Genomic DNA, 19,137 nt, shown 5'->3' with positions numbered 1-19,137 from the left:
TGGTGGTAAGAACATCTTGAGAAGTTTAGATGCCATCTCCTGGGCCAGGCTGTCCATTCGAAATTGGAAAAATTCTAGACGGTTTTTCTTTCTTTTTTTAAGAGTTTTAATTATGTTCTTTTTAAAGGCAAAATTTTTATTTTCCTTCCTCAGCACTTCTTTCCTGATCTCTGTGTACTTGACCTGGATCTTTTTGAAAAAAAATTTTTTTTTCACCAAGTCAGTATAAACTATAATTTAAAGCTAAACCCTGTCAGAGAACCCAAATCCCTACCTCCTGCATAAGAGAACTCTGAATAGCTAATGATTCATAATTTCTTCAAGTGATAGGCAATTCTCTAAGCTGTACTGACAATTTCTGCTGTGGGTTAACACATATATACCTAGAATCAATGGACAGTTTTCTCCAGCTACTGTAATCACCCTGCTTATCTGCTTCTCAGAACAAAAGAAAACAAAAGCCACCTGTCTGTCCACCATGGTACTGTTAATAATGAAATAAAAAAGAATAAAAGAAAATTATGCTGTTAGGAAAATGCAGCATGAGAGCTATGAAGTATTATGCCCCAAACCAACCATTTGGGTCATATTAATTTGTTTCTAAACCCCAGGGCTCTGAAAACTATAAAGGAAATAGTGGATTGCAATGAGTACAGTGAGGACTGCTGGGGTACCACAGCCTCCACCACAAACGACCATCCAGTCCTAAGTGATGAGAAGGTATCCAACAGCCTCCATCAATTTTCACTCAAGAGTTGGTAAAACAAATGGCAGGAGTCAAGTTCCAAGAAGAACCAGCAATCGATTAAAGTAATCCATCAATTGGTAGCATGGACGACAAGACACGTTAGTTACCAGGGAGAAAACTGGGTCCTTCTATCACATGCAAAATCAAGTGGGATGTGGGCAGCCTGTCAATTTTACAGCACCATCAAAAATAGATGAGCAGTTACTCTGTGGAGTTCTTGGTTGAAATACAGAGAATAAAAATTGATAGTTCTCATGAAAGGACTGCTGATACTTTCAAGATGGAGGTCAGAAGTCTCCTGCAAGAATTATTTCATATTTCCATTGATTCTGACAGCTGTGGTTAACCCTAGCATGAGTTATCGATGTTTCTTTCCCGAACCCTCATCTCACGTCTTTCCTATAGTTCACTCTCTACTCACACTCATGCCTTGAGCACATGTGGACCTTGAGAAGAAGGAAGTGTTCTCTCTCCAAATTTCAGTTTATTCTGTGTAAACAGGCCTTTCCAGAACAAGCTTCTAGTACTTTTCCATGTTACTCATTTTGTTTTCTTCAGCCAGTCTACAATTGTGTTGATTCTAGTTCAGTCAGTTCAGTTCAGGTCAGTCGCTCAGTCCTGTCCGACTCTTTGTGACCCCATGAATCACAGCACGCCAGGCCTCCCTGTCAATCTCCAACTCCCGGAGTTCACTCAGACTCACGTCCATTGAGTCAGTGATGCCATCCAGGCATCTCATCCTCTGTCGTCCCCTTCTCCTCCTGCCCCCAATCCCTCCCAGCATCAGAGTCTTTTCCAATGAGTCAACTCTTCGCATGAGGTGGCCAAAGTACTGGAGTTTCAGCTTTAGCATCATTCCTTCCAAAGAAATCCTAGGGCTGATCTCCTTCAGAATGGACTGGTTGGATCTCCTTGCAGTCCAACCAGTTACTTCATCTTAATAAGGATGTCACATCACCTGATGTACTCTAGATTATGCAGTTAGGGGCTTTTATGAAAAGTTAGGTCTGAAGAGTCTTTTGAGGATTCAATTTTTTGTTCAATATCATATATTTTTTAAACCCTACTAAACAAGGATTCTTGAAGAATTTGTGAATACTGCAAATTTATAAGCAAAGTAATCCTTAACTCAGCTTTAACTCAAAATAATCCTTAACAAATGGTTCAGAATTATAACACTTATATCCTAAATGACTGTGAAATCTCTTCAAGAACGCTCATGTTATTTCTCACACAAGTTTCAGAAAAGCTGTTATTCTAGCTATTTACATACTAATTCCTTTTGGTAACAGGATTTAAAATGCCCTGTGTGTCACCGTTTTACATTGTTCCAGCACCTATAATACAAACATATTACTGAAGTCCTATTTTCATCCAGACTCAAATATATTAATTGGATTACACAAAATTAAAATTATGAGGAAAGAATCTCAAGCTTAACATTATTGAGAGGGCATGCACCAAAATATTAATAGCAAATATATGTGGATTTCTGAAAGGAAAGGTTTTGTGTTCATGCTTTTCCGCAGTTACCAGTTTTACGAACAGCAAATTCTCATTTTTATGATTATTAAAAAATCATTTAATAAAACAAGACTACTGGATCCCATTTCCAGCTGTAAAGAAGCAAAGGTTGGCAGGCAGACTGTAGTTTTGGGAGCAGGAGGCCACTGCCGCCTGGACTCATTAACCTGCAGCTCCCTTCATGTACACAGTGGGGCCAGTCTAGGTCCTCTCATAACTTACGTTTACAACAAACTGTACACTTCTCTCCTATTTGGACCAGATCACGACACTATGAGTTGATTTTTCTCTTAATCTGGAGCAGCAGAGTGACCTGCGGGTCCATGCCATCCCCAAGGAAGAGGCCAGGGCTCTGCTCAGCGCCCAGATTCCACCTGCAAAGCAGGGTTTGCTCTCTTGGCCTTCCTCAGAAAGCGCCTCTTACAGCAGCTCTGAATCCTCCTCTATAATGGACATCTTAATTTTTTTTAAAGCAAAACATTAAGCATTCAGTTAATCAGTCTAATTACTATTTTCCTAGGAATACTTTGACATTTTGAAAATCCACATTGTTCCCAGAGTCAAGGGAAAAGCACAAAAAATACCCTATTTCCCTCTTTGGAAAGAAGACTTTTCATAAAGGGCAAGGAGACTTACTAACAACTATTTACAAATCTCTTTTCATTTCCTTTTTTCATTTTGAAAAGCTATTTTTTTCAATGCCTAGACGGACACTAGAGACACAGCAAAAATATCAGACAAAATCCTTCCCCTCATGGAACTCAGAGTTGAATTACAGACCTTCTAGAATGAGCAAGATTAGCAATACACATAGTGGCTGGAAGGTGATCCCTGTCAAGGAGAAAAGGAAATCAAGACAATGAGGAGTGAGGGTGGGTGTTAGTGTGATTTTGGACAGGGAGGTGGGAAGGTGAGATCTGAGCCAAGGTCTGAAGGAGGCAAAGGACAGGCTGTTAGAATAATGGGCAATGAATGTTCCAGTCAAGGGAGTGGCCAGTGTGAGAGCCCTGAGGCAGCAACCTTGTTAATAGGTTTGAGCAAGAACAGAGCTGCCACTCTGGCCTGAGGGATGGGAGAGGAGGAGAAGTCAGACAGGAACAAAGTCAGGCTCTGCAGGCCTCTGCAAGGCACCTCCAACTCCAGGAAGTCAACCCTGGATTTCTTGAAGCACATCTGTACTTTCCTAGGTGAAGCCTGATGATACCAAAGGAAGATTGGACTGGGGTCTGTCTGTGGCAGTTGATACAAGAAATATAAAGGATGAACAAGTGCAATGAATAAAAACGTTGATTACACATGACTGGAGAAGTAGCTAAGTGTGAGATTTTTATTCATTAATTCAGAAATTGCGTGCATGCCAGGGTGTTCCAGGAACAACCGGACACAATTCTGGCCCCAAGGAACTCACAAGGCCCCTCAAAGGTACACAGATAAGGTCGCATATAGCCTGGCTACGTGACCATGAGCAACAAGGTCGACAGAAGCTAAGATACGGGCTGAGATGATCAGAGAATCCTTTACAGAGAAGACACTCTAAAATGGATAAGACTTAAAGGGGGAAAAAAAATGGAGGATGAATGGAGAAAGAGGAGGGATATTGGATTCAAAGATAGGAAATGACCATGGGCAAAAGTATGTAATTTGGGGGGCAACGATGAGGCAAGTTGGCTTGAATGGAAAGCTTGCATAGGGCAGTGGTGAAAGATCCATCAAAGACTAATTTTTGATGGGCAGGTTGAAGTGTCTACCTAAAGGCAAAGGCATTTCAATTAATGCTTAAGCAGGGAAATAAGTAAGATATGTAGAGTAGCTTTGATGGAGGAAACATTTGGGAAACAGGAACTGGTGGTTTGCAGGACTAAGATGTGAAGTGATGAAGGCCAGACCAGAGATTCCAGCATGGAAATGGAGATGAGACAGCTACTCAACATATTTAAGAAGAATTTTACAACTCAGAGGAGTTTTTGGACACTAAGAACACTGGATATTCAGAATCCAGCAATTGGTGAGTCTTTAAATACAGCCTTTAAAAACAAACAAGCCAAACCTAATCAGTCATGTTGGTTCTAGCTGTTCCTTCTGTGGTGGACTTAGCTTTACATCAGTAACAATATTAGGGCAGAGAGGTGGGGTTGGAGCAGTTATATGACCCACGGGAACCATTTAACAGAGGGAGAGGAGTTACAGATGGACGATACTTCCTGCTATTCAAACCAGAAATATCTTTTTATTGCAACAGATTATCATACGATGCAACTGACTATTGATTTACAGCTTTATTGTTTATGACAAGGTGTATCAGAGTGTTTTTAAATAATATCGCCTTATGATTTTTTCCCAAAGAGATTTTTCTCCAGATCTTTCAGTCTCCCTGGGTTTTGGCCATAACCTTGTCATGTACACGGCATATCATCTCCCAGTCACAGTGTAGAAAGGTCCTTAGGTGTTCCCAGAATCAACTCAGGGAGTATTGAAGGCAGTTTGACCCCAAACTCCAGAGTGTTGAGATAGGAAGTGACCCTTGTCATTGGTCTGGGAATGCATATCGATACCTATAAAAGCGTCTCAGTAGCAATAAGAGGAGATTTACTTGGGTTGAGGTTCTATTTCACTCTGGATTTATTTCTCTCCTTTAGTGTTCATCTTTTTTTTGGGGGGGTGGGGGGGTGGGTTAGCATAGTGCAAGGCAAAGAAATAAGAATCATACTCAGAACAACTGTGTTGAATTTACCCATCTTCTCAGTCCTTCTTGCCTCTCAGGTTGCCCTGAGAGAGCATATTAGATAAGATTTTAAAATCCATAAAAGATGAGCTGGATCAGTAAAATCTACATTAGTCTAGTTCATAGTTCCTTCTATTGCATAGCTTCATTACCTCATCCTTTACAATTACTGGTATAAGTATGGCTGTCTTGTTTTGAACAAAGAATACAGCTACCTGGCACCAAGCTCATGAGCTGAAAAGTGAAACTCACACTCCATTGGATTATTTGACCATGGGTCTCAAACCAGCTTCATCTTCCCAAGAAGTGACATGGTCTCCAGCATTCACTTAGATGGCTTAAATTCTGAAGAATCTGTCCACAATGCGGGAGACCCAGGCTTGATTCATGGGCCAGGAAGATCCCCTGGAGAAGGAAATGGCAACCCACTCCAGTCTTCTTGCCTGGAGAATTCCAGGGACAGAGGAGCCTGGTGGGCTACACTCCATGGAGTTGCAAAGAGTTGGACATGACTGAGCGACTAACACTTCACTTTACAATTAAGTGACTAGTTGAGCTTTTATTTTTGAATGACTTAAAGATGCTACCCAGGAAAATAGTGACAAATTTTGTCGCTCAGTCATGTCCGACTCTTAGCGACCCCATGGACTGCAGCCTACCAGGCTCCTCCATCCCTATGATTTTCCAGGCAAGAGTACTGGAGTGGGGTGCCATTGCCTTCTCCGAAAAATTTTAAAGGGCTATCAAAAAGACATCTGGTTTGAATACTTTAAATTTGAGTGACAGTATGTTAAATGTTTGGGAATATTATGGACAGAAGAGCAAGTTTCAGAGAGGAGAGAAATACTAAAAATAAAGATTTGTTGGGGCAACTTGGCAAATGATAGTTGCAATTTCTCCTTTTTCTGTTTTATTAAGCCAACTCACTTCCTCAGTGGGTTATAACTAGATTAACCATTATCTTTTACCATTCAAAGTGGGTCACTGTTGAGAGTGAAAGGGGAGCTGTTAATAATTATGCTGAGACAATGGGTATAAAACTAAGGTTATCCTGAGCAAACCAGTATGTATGGATTTTAGTGTATTGGTTCCACTTCAACTGAGCCCTGAATATTCAATGGAAGGACTGATGCTGAAGCTGAAGCTCCAATATTTTGGCTACCTGGTGTGAAGAGCTGACTCATTGGAAAAGACTCTGATACCAGGAAAGATAGAAAGGAGGAGAAAGGGATGACAGAGGTTGAGATGGTTGGATGGCATCACTGACTCAATGGACATGCTGCTGCTGCTGCTGCTGCTAAGTCACTTCAGTAGTGTCCAACTCTGTGTAACCCCATGGACTGCAGCCCACCAGGCTCCCCCGTCCCTGGGATTTTCCAGGCAAGAACACTGGAGTGGGTTGCCATTTCCCTCTCCAATGCATGAAAGTGAAAAGTGAAAGTGAAGTTGCTCAGTCCCATGAGTTTGAGCTAATTCCAGGAGATAGTGAAGGACAGGGAAGCCTGGAGTGCTGCAGTCCATAGGGTCACAAAGGATCGGACACAACTTAGCAATATGTAAAAAACCATTCTTAATTCTAACTATAAATCTGCCATTACTGTGGTGCGTGTTTGGATCAACAGGGCACAAAATTTGTGTTTTGATATAAACTTGCTTTATTTAATGTACACCAATGGAGAAGGAAATGGCAACCCACTCCAGTATTCTTGCCTAGAGAATCCTATGGACGGAGGAGCCTGGTGGGCTGCATCTATGGGGTCGCACAGAGTCAGACACAACTGAAGTGACTTAGCAGCAGCAGCATTTTGCCAGAATCTTATAAATGACTACAATCATTATCTTTCCTTTAAACAACTGACTTCTTTTCATTATTTGTTTTCAATTAAAAAAAAATTGCTATCCATACTTGTTTCAAACAGTTATTGTTTTTCTTATTTAACTTTTTCATAATAACAAGGTCATACAAAATCAGGGCAAGCCTCCGTCAGACCCTCTCTGATCTCACTGGGCTCCCTGCGTCCCCAAAAGAATCACTAGCTTGAACTTTTGAAATGTTCTTTTTATGTTTTAGTACACACATGTTAATAAATACAATGTAGTGTTAATTTATGGGTTGGGCAGAAAGTGAAGAGGAACTAAAAAGCCTCTTGACAAAAGTGAAAGTGGAGAGTGAAAAGGTTGGCTTAAAGCTCAACATTCAGAAAACGAAGATCATGACATTCGGTCCCATCACTTCATGGGAAATAGATGGGGAAACAGTGGAAACAGTGTCAGACTTTATTTTTTGGGCTCCAAAGTCACTGCAGATGGTGATTGCAGCCATGCAATTAAAAGACGCTTGCTCCTTGGAAGGAAAGTTATGACCAACCTAGATAGCATATTCAAAAGCAGAGACATTACTTTGCCAACAAAGGTCCGTCTAGTCAAGGCTATGGTTTTCCCAGTGGTCATGTGTGGATGTGAGAGTTGGACTATGAAGAAGCCTGAGCGCCGAAGAATTGATGCTTTTGAACTGTGGTGTTGGAGAAGACTCTTGAGAGTCCCTTGGACTGCAAGGAGATCCAACCAGTCCATTCTGAAGGAGATCAGCCCTGGGATTTCTTTGGATGGAATGATGCTGAAGCTGAAACTCTAGTACTTTGGCCACCTCATGTGAAGAGTTGACTCATTGGAAAAGACTCTGATGCTGGGAGGGATTGGGGGCAGGAGGAGAAGAGGACGACAGAGGATGAGATGGCTGGATGACATCAGTGACTCGACGGACGTGAGTCTGAGTGAACTCCGGGAGTTGGAGATGGACAGGGAGGCCTGGCGTGCTGTGATTCATGGGGTCGCAAAGAGTTGGACACGACTGAGCGACTGAACTGAACTGAACTGAAACTTTTCACAAAAGGTATTACATTACCACAATTATTCATCAGCTTGCCTTTTTTTGCTACTTAGTATATGCTTTCTAGAAATGCCTTCTGCTTTGTTACATTTGGCCTTTTGATGCTGTGTCTTAAAAAATGTGAAGTTTATAACCTGTTGTTGAAAAACTAGGAGCTTTTCCCCTATGACATTTACAGTTTATGTATTCATTTCCTTCATAATATTAATATCACTGTAATCATTGTCTGTAATGTTCTCTGTGGATTAAGAAGGACCACTTCTGGAAACCATAACAAAGCACTAGATACAAGGCACATGAGTATAAATTCAGTTCTGAAATTTGTTATTTTCAATGTTTCATCACTTTATAGGTCAATGATGTACTTAACTCCTTCAATATGGGTTTTTAAAATGTCATATTTTTCTCATCTGAATAGTTTCAGTTTGTTTTATTATATGTCTGTTTCTTTAAAAATAAGGCAGTTGCCAATAATTCTTCCAATATTAAATACTGATGGGTGAATAAAACCACAATTAGATTTGATCAAATATCATTCATGTGCATCTTTGCTCTGTTAAACACACTTTTCTGAATGTGTCCTATGGTATATATAAGCCCTTTGTTCATGGAACTCTTACTAAAGAAAAAGAGTAATTTTCTATTCACTTTGAATATATTTTATACTTAAGCTGAAGATAAAATTCAATGACTAAATAAAAATAAGGCCAGGAAATAAAAATGAGTTTCAACAGAGAAAATCGCTGGATAATAACATGGCAAAAAGTCCAGCTGTAAAGTTAGGGTATCTGGCTTTGAACAAATAAAGCCTAAAGCAATTGAGGCCAGAGTGAATCACCAGGAGACAGGAATAAGCAAATTTGAAGCAGGTGTGATACTGGCATCTACAAATATGCTGCACAAAGTAATTAACTTATTCTAATGTGCATTGACTAGACACCTGTCCTTTGATCTGCTCTGGGTCAGAGACCTAGAAGAAGGCTCCTTATTCTGCTAGTAAGAAGAAAACTCTGCCAGACAGAGACCTGGTGAAGGCTGCTTGAATCAGAAGCATGCACATCTGCACCCAATCTAGAAGGATTTAAAGTTATTAAATCAGTACATAGAAAGTCCTTTACAAATCAACAGAAGTAACCCCGCTGAGATGCCATAGCAACATGATTTAATGACTCAGGAAGAATGGCTGGCTGGCATCTTGAAGGGCTTGAGGCTGTCTGCCATAAGCAATAATCCCAGGATTTACTAGTTCAAATTGCCAGAATTTTTTTCAGTATTACCCTAAGGCAATATCCAAATATCTAGGGCCAAACGCCACCTGGAATGGTCTCATCAAATAAGAAAATGCTTATCCTTGGGTTGTAGGCTGCTATGTCCTAATCTTATCCGTAAAGACTGATACAGAAGCTGACGGCTTGGGTCTAAAAGGGGAGGCATGGCTTGAGGTTAATGGGAAGAAATTGTCAAGAAAACCCCAGAGAAGTCATTTTCCAATGAAATAAATCTATGTTGGACCTGGGAAAAACCTCACTTGATCATATCTTATCTACTCTGTCAAAACTTATGACAGCCTTCGATAAATTACAATGTATTTGACCTATATGAAAACTTCGGTCAAAATACAAAGATAAAGAAAGAAAACACGCTACAGGTAATGCTCACCAAATCATGTAACACCCCCTCCCTCCTTCTGAAACAGAGCAGTAAAAAGAGAGGGGTTTGTTTTTGCTTAGGGAGCCTACATATCTGATTTAATTTCCACCCAGTTGTCTCAGTTCATGAGTAAACATAGTTTGGGGTATCTGGAAATAAGTCTAAGTTGGGTCTCTAGTTACTGTAAAGGAGCTCACAGGTAAGCTTGAAAAACTGGGGAAAAGACATTCGTTTTAAGCAGTAATATACATTAAAAATTCTTTTCAGTGATTTTCCAAAAGCAAAATCTTACTCTTCCTCTCCCTCATTTCTAATTCCTCTAACAGAAAAATTAGGTTCTCTCTCCTCTTTTTTCCAAACCCATGATATCCTATTAGTGGTAAGCAGTGGCTCTTAAGGGTCCTTCATAATTGCATGCCATCTCATGCAGGAATCTCTTGTGTAAGGACCTTATATATTAAACACCATTTACAGGTGAATTTGAAAATTTGTGAATTATAATAAAATAAGAGTCATAATCTTCTACAAACATATTCTTATAATAATGAAGTTATTTTATTAATATATGACCTAGATAGAATTTTTATTAATACTCATCAAAACAACTGTTTGTGAGCTTATCTTTTTGATGCTTTATATAAATTTTTGACGCTTTATGTCAATTTCATTCGAAAGCTATTTTTCTAAAAGAAAGAACAAACATCACTTGAGATTCTCTAAGCTGTGTATGAAATTGTGTATGCATATGTGTATATTTTAGGAAATGCTGTAAATGCAGTAAAGCACAAAGAATAATAAACACCCAATATCCAGAATTGAGCTGTCAACATGATGCTTCTTTCATTTCTTTTGAATAAGAAGATAAGGCATCACGAAAAATTTAAATCCTTTTTGCTCTAGATTACTGGTCCACTAGAACCAACCTCTATAAGCTCTGAAATTTTTTTCTGCTTATTTTCCAGTAAATAGTGGGCATTAAAAAAAAAAAAAAAAACACACACACACAAACCTGTCTCCTCTCCCTTACCGTAGCTGTAAGAATCGAGTATATTTTCTTCTATTATCTTTTTAGATATTTTTACAAATACTTAAATGTATTAATGAACAATACGTGTTTTATGTCTAGGAGTAAAATTTACATAAACATTCCATTAAAAAATTCATTCTGTATTAAGCCTTTTCATTCAATGCACTGTTGATCAGAATTAAGCACTGACTCGATGGACGTGAGCCTCAGGGAACTCCAGGAGTTGATGATGGACGGGGAGGCCTGGCGTGCTGCGATTCATGAGGTTGCAAGGAGTCGGACATGACTCAGCGACTGATCTGATCTGATCTGATCTGAACATGGGACCATGTTCAATTAATACAACCACAGAATTCCATTATAATGTTTCCAAATAACTGATTAGAATATTATGATCAATTTTTATAAGACCCAAGACAGTCCATGCTTGGACACCTTTTGGTAGTTCCAGCTTTTACAATTTTATACAAAACATGGCTCTTAAGAAAGTAAAGTAACCAATAGAATTAAGGAAATTGAAGATGAAACAGGAACTTGTCAATCTAAAAAAGATGGTTGTGTTAATGACTATTGCATATGTTCTATGGTGTAAGTACTGACCTTGGGAACTTGGGTTTTGGCATAGGAGGAAAGAGAAATCTTTTAAGTAAAAACTCTGGATACATTCTTTCAAAATAACAAATAATTTTCTTTTTCTGCTCTCAGCCCTGGGATTTCTTTGGAAGGAATGATGCTAAAGCTGCAACTCCAGTACTTTGGCCACCTCATGCGAAGAGTTGACTCATCGGAAAAGACTCTGATGCTGGGAGGGATTGGGGGCAGGAGGAGAAGGGGACGACAGAGGATGAGATGGCTGGATGGCATCACTGACTCGATGGATGTGAGTCTGGGTGAACTCCGGGAGTTGGTGATGGACAGGGAGGCCTGGCGTGCTGCGATTCATAGCGTCGCAAAGAGTCGGACACGACTGAGCGACTGAACTGAACTGAACCAAAGAGGCCTAAAAATAAGAACTTAGTGACAACAACCATCCCTGGTACTTAGAGTTATTTCTAAATACTACTCCTTCTCCCAAAGGAAGTTGGGATCTTTTGAGAAATGATTGATTTCAGTTCTGGACAAGGATATGCAACATGCTTGACCTGGGACAGCTTGTCATCCCCACCCCCACCCCCAATCACATACACACCCCAAAATATACACACATACACAAAAATCAAGCTATGAGCACTACTCAAGATGGGGAAAGGATTCAGGAGCTAATCTGAAGAAATTCCCTCTGGCTAAACATGGGTTAACTTAGCATCAAAAAGAATAATAGCATTGGGCTACAATACATCATATCCAAATTCACCTCACACTCACTGACATGTAAAAAAGTATAATTCTGTAAGTTCATAATGATACTTAAAAACACCCATTATTATTCACATGCTAAGTAATCAAATTAATTTTTTTGAAACTGCTAAATATGACTAAAGAATCAAGTACTTATCCTTGCTTTTGTTTCACTAACTTCTTATAAAAAGTCCTATCAAATCTAAATATAATAAAATTTCTAGTTCTGTTGACTAACAAAGAATACAGGGTTTCAGAAGAACACAATCAGTAACATCCTGTCTGGTGGAAACTCTAAAAGAGAAACAATTTGGATTATCCAAAGAATGGATTGGAAGTGGAAGGAAAGACAAAACCTATAAGTTAAATTGGGTGAGGATTTTTTACTTTTGTTTAGGTCCTTATCAGTTGACTATTTTATATATAGAGAATCCCAGGGACAGGGGAGCGTGGTGGGCTGCCATCTATGGGGTCGCACAGAGTTGGACACGACTGAACAGACTTAGCAGCAGCAGCAGTGTGTATAAGTCCATTGGGTCAAAATTCTTAAAAATAAATTGTACAAAAAAAAATTGAAACACCTGGAGAAAATGGAGCACTCAATAAGAAAGAATTATTACTAATTTAGGTGAGATAAGGACACTGACCAGTCTAGTGAGACTACTTAACTTTTAGAAATGGTATCATTTCATTCAGAAATAGTTGAGTCTGTAATAGTTCCCAGTAATTTGGGTCAAGGGAGAAGTTGGTGGGAACATAGATGAAACAGTATTGATAACTGTTTAAGCAGGAGAACAGGTGCGTGGGGGTCCCTGGACTTTCTTCTTCCCTCTTATATGTGCTAAGGTTAAAAAAACAGAAGATAAAGGTTCAGGGGATGTTGAAAGATCTGTAAAATGCTGAAAGGCATCATCAAGATAATTTTTCCCTCAAATATCAAAGTACTTAAGGTGAGGCAGACTCTGTGAACCTTCATTGTAAATAAAAATGAAAATGCTGCTTTGTATTAGAGAATTAGGACCTGATGCATATGAAACGGAAGGAGTCTTTAGTGATAGGTTCAGATCACAAGTATCTCACATGTAGTGCCTTATGAAATGCAACAAAATAAAGAGTGCCTGCAGTAGCAAGCACATCAGTGTTTCAGACGCAGGGAGCCAGCCTGATGGAAATGTACAGATCAGAGTTTGTGAAAATTCTCTTCCTGCCTGATCATCTTTAACAAAGCCTTAAGTGACTAATGAGGCCTTTAATGAGTCCATGTGTTTCTCATTAGTGGTGCATGCTAAGTCGCTTCAGTCGTGTCCGACTCTGTGACCCCATGGATTATAGCCCACCAGGCTCCTCTGTCCATGGAATTCTCCAGGCAAGAATACTGGAGTGGGTTGCCATGCCCTCCTCCAGGGGATCTTCCCAACCCAGGGATCGAAACCAGTGTTTACTGTGCTCCCTGGATCGCAGGCAGATTCTTTACCACTGAACCCCTGGAGAAGTAGAACTGTTAATATGTAATACAAGAAAAGTAGAAATACTCCTATATATTAGAAAGAATAGGTTTTTATTCTGTAGCATATTTATATCTGCTTCCTACCCATCCCCAGGCCTAGTTATCAACCTCCTGGTTTTGACAAGCAAAACACAGAAGGAATAGGTGCCTTTGTTAGCACTGTAGGTAAGTTCTGGCACCTGTTTGGATACCAGCTGTGTGTCAATTCATCTTATGATTGTCAAATCACCAAATATTACAAAGCTAGACATGCTCCTTCAGGGTTCCAAGAGTGTGTTTGCATGTTGGCTGGCAGATATTCTTGGAGAGACCAGGCCTGATCCTGACCAGCCTCTATGACGAGTTTTGTCTGACGCAAAGTAAGACCTGAATGCATAAGCATATGCCTGTGAGTCAATTCAGGTGGAGGATGCTTTGGGGATACGGAACAGAAGCATTTTCTGGTCCAGTGTCTCATCAAATGCTCGAAAGCTATTTTTGACTATGTACCAGTCAATTAGAGTATGCCCGCCCCATCTGAACACTACCATACACTTCCACAGTTTATTGCTGCAGTTTACCCCTACATCTTTATTTATACGCCAAAAAATGGAACTGATGCACTGCTTCTAGTCCTAAGACATAAACTGAGTTACTGCACGAACAGTCTGGACAAGAGAGGAGATGGCCTGAGTGTTCTCAAAATGAAGAGAGCATGGCAAGCTTGGCGGCATGAAGCCTTTCCCTCGGGATGTGGTGCTATTTTACATCCTTAAGGATAAAAAATATGAGATGCAGGATTAAACGTTGTTGTCTTTCAGCTAATCTGATGAAATAGATGGATTTTATTTGGAAAATGAAAAACAACAAAAAAACCTACCTGAAGACTGCAAGGGTCAGAGACCAGAGCACTAAAGGCTTCCTCAGCTCGAACTTCGCCCGCTTGTTCATTAGGTGCCGACCACCAAAGACAAAGGCAGCATACAGGGCGGAAAACAGGAAAGATTTCTTCCTAGGAACAAACAGAAAAACAAAATCTTATGAAATAAAGAGCTTTAAGCAATTTATCTTTATTCATTAGAAATGTATATTGCTTCACCAACTTTTCTACCCCTCTTCTCTTCATACTCACTGAAAATATACTCTTGGGAATGTGCCCCCTTCCCTAAAGAGAGAAATTTGAGTCCATTTGGCAACATGGTGGCTAGTGACTCCTCCCCTGATAAAGGAGGCCATCCAGGTTAACTCTTGTCAGGATAGATGTATTTTCTTTTGAGGCTCTGTAACTCTAAACATTTCATCAACATGGTACTGAGGTACAAAAAGAAATATTTTTACCAAGAGCACTAATTTTCAGAGTTTGCTGGACAATTTAGATAGATTAATTTAAAAGGACCATTTTGTTGGAAATAGAAAATCTAGGTGACAGACCTGTGTCCTAGGACAAGAAAGCCTTTAAAAATGCCATCTTCCTAACAGACTAATGATACTAAAGAATGACTTTGGAGAAACACTTCATGATTTAAAACACTAAAACCAAGCTACATGAATTACGGCTCCTGAAAGATGGATTCCTGACACCTTCACTAGGGGAAGTGAAGTCGCTTAGTCGTGTCCAACTGTTTGCGACCCCGTGGACTGTAGCCTACCATGCTCCTCCATCCATGGGATTTTCCAGGCAAGAGTACTGGAGTGGGTTGCCATTTCCTTCTCCAGAGGATGTTCCTGACCCAGGGATCGAACCTGGGTCTCCCACATTGTAGGCAGACGCTTTACCGTCTGAGCCACCAGGGAAGCAGGGGAGGCAGGTATTAAACGTCAGTATAATCATTAATAATAAGCCTAATTGTCAGACATCATACAATGCAATAGGAAGAACACAGAACTTCTTACAGTACAGTGGCCTAAAACCTTGAGGTTGAATCTCGGCAAATATCTGATTTTTCTACCTGCTTATTGGAAGGAAAGTTATGACCAACCTAGATAGCATATTAAAAGGTAGAGACATTACTTTGCCAACAAAGGTCCATCTAGTCAAGGCTATGGTTTTTCCAGTGGTCACGCATGGATGTGAGAGTTGGACTGTGAAGAAAGCTGAGCACCAAAGAATTGATGCTTTTGAACTGTAGTGTTGGAGAATACTCTTGCGAGTCCCTTGGACTGCAAGGAGATCCAACCAGTCCATTCTAAAGGAGATCAGCCCTGGGTGTTCTTTGGAAGGACTGATGCTAAAGCTGAAACTCCAATACTTTGGCCACCTGATGCAAAGAGTTGACTCATTGGAAAAGACTCTGATGCTGGGAGGGATTGGGGGCAGGAGGAGAAGGGGATGACAGAGGATGAGATTGCTGGATGGCATCACTGCCTCGATGGACATGAGTTTGGGTGACCTCCGGGAGTTGGTGATGGACAAGGAGGCCTGGCGTTCTGCAATTCATGGGGTTGCAAAGAGTCGGACATGACTGAGCGACTGAACTGAACTGATTGGAAAAGATAGGGGATAGAGCCAAACTGAAACATTCTGTTGTTAAATTGTGTCCAACTCTTTGCAACCCTGTGGACTGTAGTCTGCCAGGCTCCTCTATCCATGGGATGCTCCAGGCAAGAATACTGGAGTGAGTTTCCATTTCCTTTTCCAGGGGATCTTTCCCACCCAGGGACTGAGCAGGCGTCTCCATCTTGGCAGGCAGATTCTTTATCACTGAGCCACCTGGGAAGCCCAGGACATTCTGTAGGACAGCTGACTTTCTTTCTTCAAAATGTCAGTCGTAAGAAATCAAAATCTAGGGCTGTTCTATATTAAAAGCAACTTGAGAGACATAATTAAATATAACATGTTGAACTTCTGGGGATCTTTATTTGAACAGATGTTTAAAAAAATCTTTAATAAAATCAGAAAATTATCAGTCATAATTTTAAAAGTTCTTATCAGTTAATATTTATGGGTAAAATTATGTGTCTTGGATTTGCTTTAAAATACTCTAGTAAACAAACAGAACTCAGGCAACATTAAGAATGGAGAGATGAAGGGAGATTTTAAAAAAAAATGATGAAACACATGGTCTTCAGCACACATTTATGATTAAAATGCTTCAAAAAATGGTCAAAGAAGGAAACCTACCTCAACATAATAAAGGCCATATATGATAAGCCCACAGCAAACATTCTCAATGGAAAAAACTGAAAGCATTCACCCTAAGTTCAGGAACAAGACAAGGGTGCCACTTTCACCACTATTATTCAACATAGTTTTGGAAGTCCTAGCTACAGCAATCAGAGAAGAAAAAGAAATAAAAGGAATCCAGATTGGAAAAGAAAAAGTAAAGCTCTCACTGTTTGCTGATGACATGATACTATACACAGAAAACCCTAATGATAGTATCCGATAATTACTAGAGCTAATCAGCGAATTTAGCAGCCTCAGGAAATAAAATCAACACACAGAAATCACTTGCATTCCTATATACTAACAATGAAGTATCAGAAAGAGAAATTAAGGAATCAATCCCATTCACCATTGTAACAAAAAGAATAAAATATATAGGAATAAACTTACCTAAGGGAGAAGGCAATGGCACCCTACTCCAGTACTCTTGCCTGGAAAACCCCAGGGACGGAGGAGCCTGGTAGGCTCCAGTCCATGGGGGTCGCTAAGAGTCGGGCATGAGTGAGCGACTTCACTTTCACTTTTCATTTTCATGCATTGGAGAAGGAAATGGCAACCCACTCCAGTATTCTTGCCTGGAGAATCCCAGGGACAGAGGAGCCTAGTGGGCTGCCGTCTATGGGGTCACACAGAGTCAGACATGACTGAAGCGACTTAGCAGCAGCAGCAGCAGCAAGGAGATAAAAGAACTGAATGCAGAAAATTGTAAGACACTGACGAAAGAAATCAAAGATGACATAAACAGATGGAGAGATATTCCATGTTCTTGGGTAGGAAGAATCAATATTGTGAAAATGACTATACTACCAAATGCAATCTGCAGATTCAGTGCAATCCCTATCAAATTACCAATGGCATTTTTCACAGAACTAGAACAAAAAATTTCACAATTCATATGGAAACACAAAAGACCCCAAATGGCCAAAGCAGTCTTGAGAAAGAAGAATGGAGCTGGAGGAATCAACCTTCCTGACTTCAGATTATACTACAAAGCTACAGTCATCAAGACAGTATGGTACTGGCACAAAAACAGAAATATAAACCAATGGAACAAGATAGAAATCCCAGAAATAAACCCATTACTTTGCCAACAAAGGTCCTTCTAGTTAAAGCTATGGTTTTTCCGGTAATCATGTATGGATGAGAGAGTTGGACTATAAATAAAGCTGAGCGAAGAATTGATCCTTTTGAACTGTGGTGTTGGAGAAAACTCTTGAGAGTCCCTTGGACTGCAAGGAAATCCAACCAGTCCATCCTAAAGGAAATCAGTCCTGAATATTCATTGGAAGGACTGATGCTGAAGCTGAAACTCTAATACTTTGGCCACCTGATGTGAAGAACTGACTCATTTGAAAAGATCCTGATTCTGGGAAAGATTGAAGGCAGGAGGAGAAGGGGATAACAGAGGATGATATAGTTGGATGGCATCACCAACTCAATGGACATGTGTTTGAGTAAACTCCAGGAGTTGGTGATGGATAGGGAGGCCTGGCATGCTACAGTCCATGGGGTCTCATAGAGTCGGACATGACTGCGTGACTGAACTGAACTGAACCTATGCGTACCTTATTTTTGACAAAGGAGGCAAGAATATACAATGGGGCAAAGACAGCCTTTTCAATAAGTGGTGCTGGGAAAACTGAACAGCTACATGTAAAAGAATGAAATTAGAATGCTTCCTAACACCGTACACAAAGATAAACTCAAAATGGACTAAAGACCTAAATGAATGACCAGAAACCATAAAACTTAGAGAAAACATAGGCAGAACACTGGATGACACAAAGCAAGATCCTCTATGACCCACCTCCTAGAGTAATGGAAATAAAAACAAAAGTAAACAAGATTAAACTTTAAAAGCTTTTGCACAGCAAAGGAAACTATAAGCAAGGTAAGAGGACAACCCTCAGAATGGGAGAAAATAATAGCAAATGAAACAACTGACAAAGGATTAATTTCCAAAATATACAAGCAGTCATACAACTCAATACCAGAAAAATAAACAACCCAATCAAAAAAGTGGGAAAAGACCTAAACAGACATTTCTCCAAAGAAGACATACAGATGGCTAACAAACACATGAAAAGATGTTCAACATCACTCATTATTAGAGAAATGTGAATCAAAACTACAATGAAATATCACCTCTCACTGGTCAGAATGGCCATCATCAAAAAGTCTACAAACAATAAATGCTGGAGAGGGAGTAGGGAAAAGGGAACGCTCTGCACTGTTGGTGGGAATGTAAATTGATACAGCTACTATGGATGACGGTATGGAGATTCCTTACAAAACCAGGAATAAGACCACCATGTGACCCAGCAATCCCACTCCTAGGCATATACCCTGAGGAAATCAATATTGAAAATGACACATGTATCCCACTGTTCATTCCAGCACTGTTTACAATAGCTAGAACACGGAAGCAACCTAGGTGTCCATTGACAGATGAATGGATAAAGAAGTTTTGGTACATATACACAATGGAATATTACTCAGCCATAAAAAGGAACACATTTGAGTCAGTTCTAATGAGGTGGATGAACCTAGAGCCTAGAAGTATTGTACACTAATGCATATATATGG

The 19,137-nt window shown here is 40.0% G+C and overlaps 1 protein-coding gene across 3 annotated transcripts in view; it reads right to left on the bottom strand.

Annotated features, from left to right (window-relative positions):
• ELOVL6 (ELOVL fatty acid elongase 6) overlaps positions 1-19,137 on the bottom strand; it is a 136,307-nt gene that overhangs the window by 38,341 nt on the left and 78,829 nt on the right. For all 3 annotated transcript variants that reach the window (XM_010858535.1, XM_010858533.1, XM_010858534.1), the window contains one exon: positions 14,266-14,397. In XM_010858535.1, coding sequence (XP_010856837.1) covers positions 14,266-14,397 — 132 coding nt within the window. The remainder of the gene's footprint in view (positions 1-14,265; positions 14,398-19,137) is intronic.

Source organism: Bison bison, unplaced genomic scaffold (assembly GCF_000754665.1).
Source record: "Bison bison bison isolate TAMUID 2011002044 unplaced genomic scaffold, Bison_UMD1.0 scf7180017864389, whole genome shotgun sequence".
In the NCBI taxonomy this organism is placed as follows: Eukaryota; Metazoa; Chordata; class Mammalia; order Artiodactyla; family Bovidae; genus Bison; species Bison bison.
This window is presented reverse-complemented; position numbering and strand designations above follow the sequence as displayed.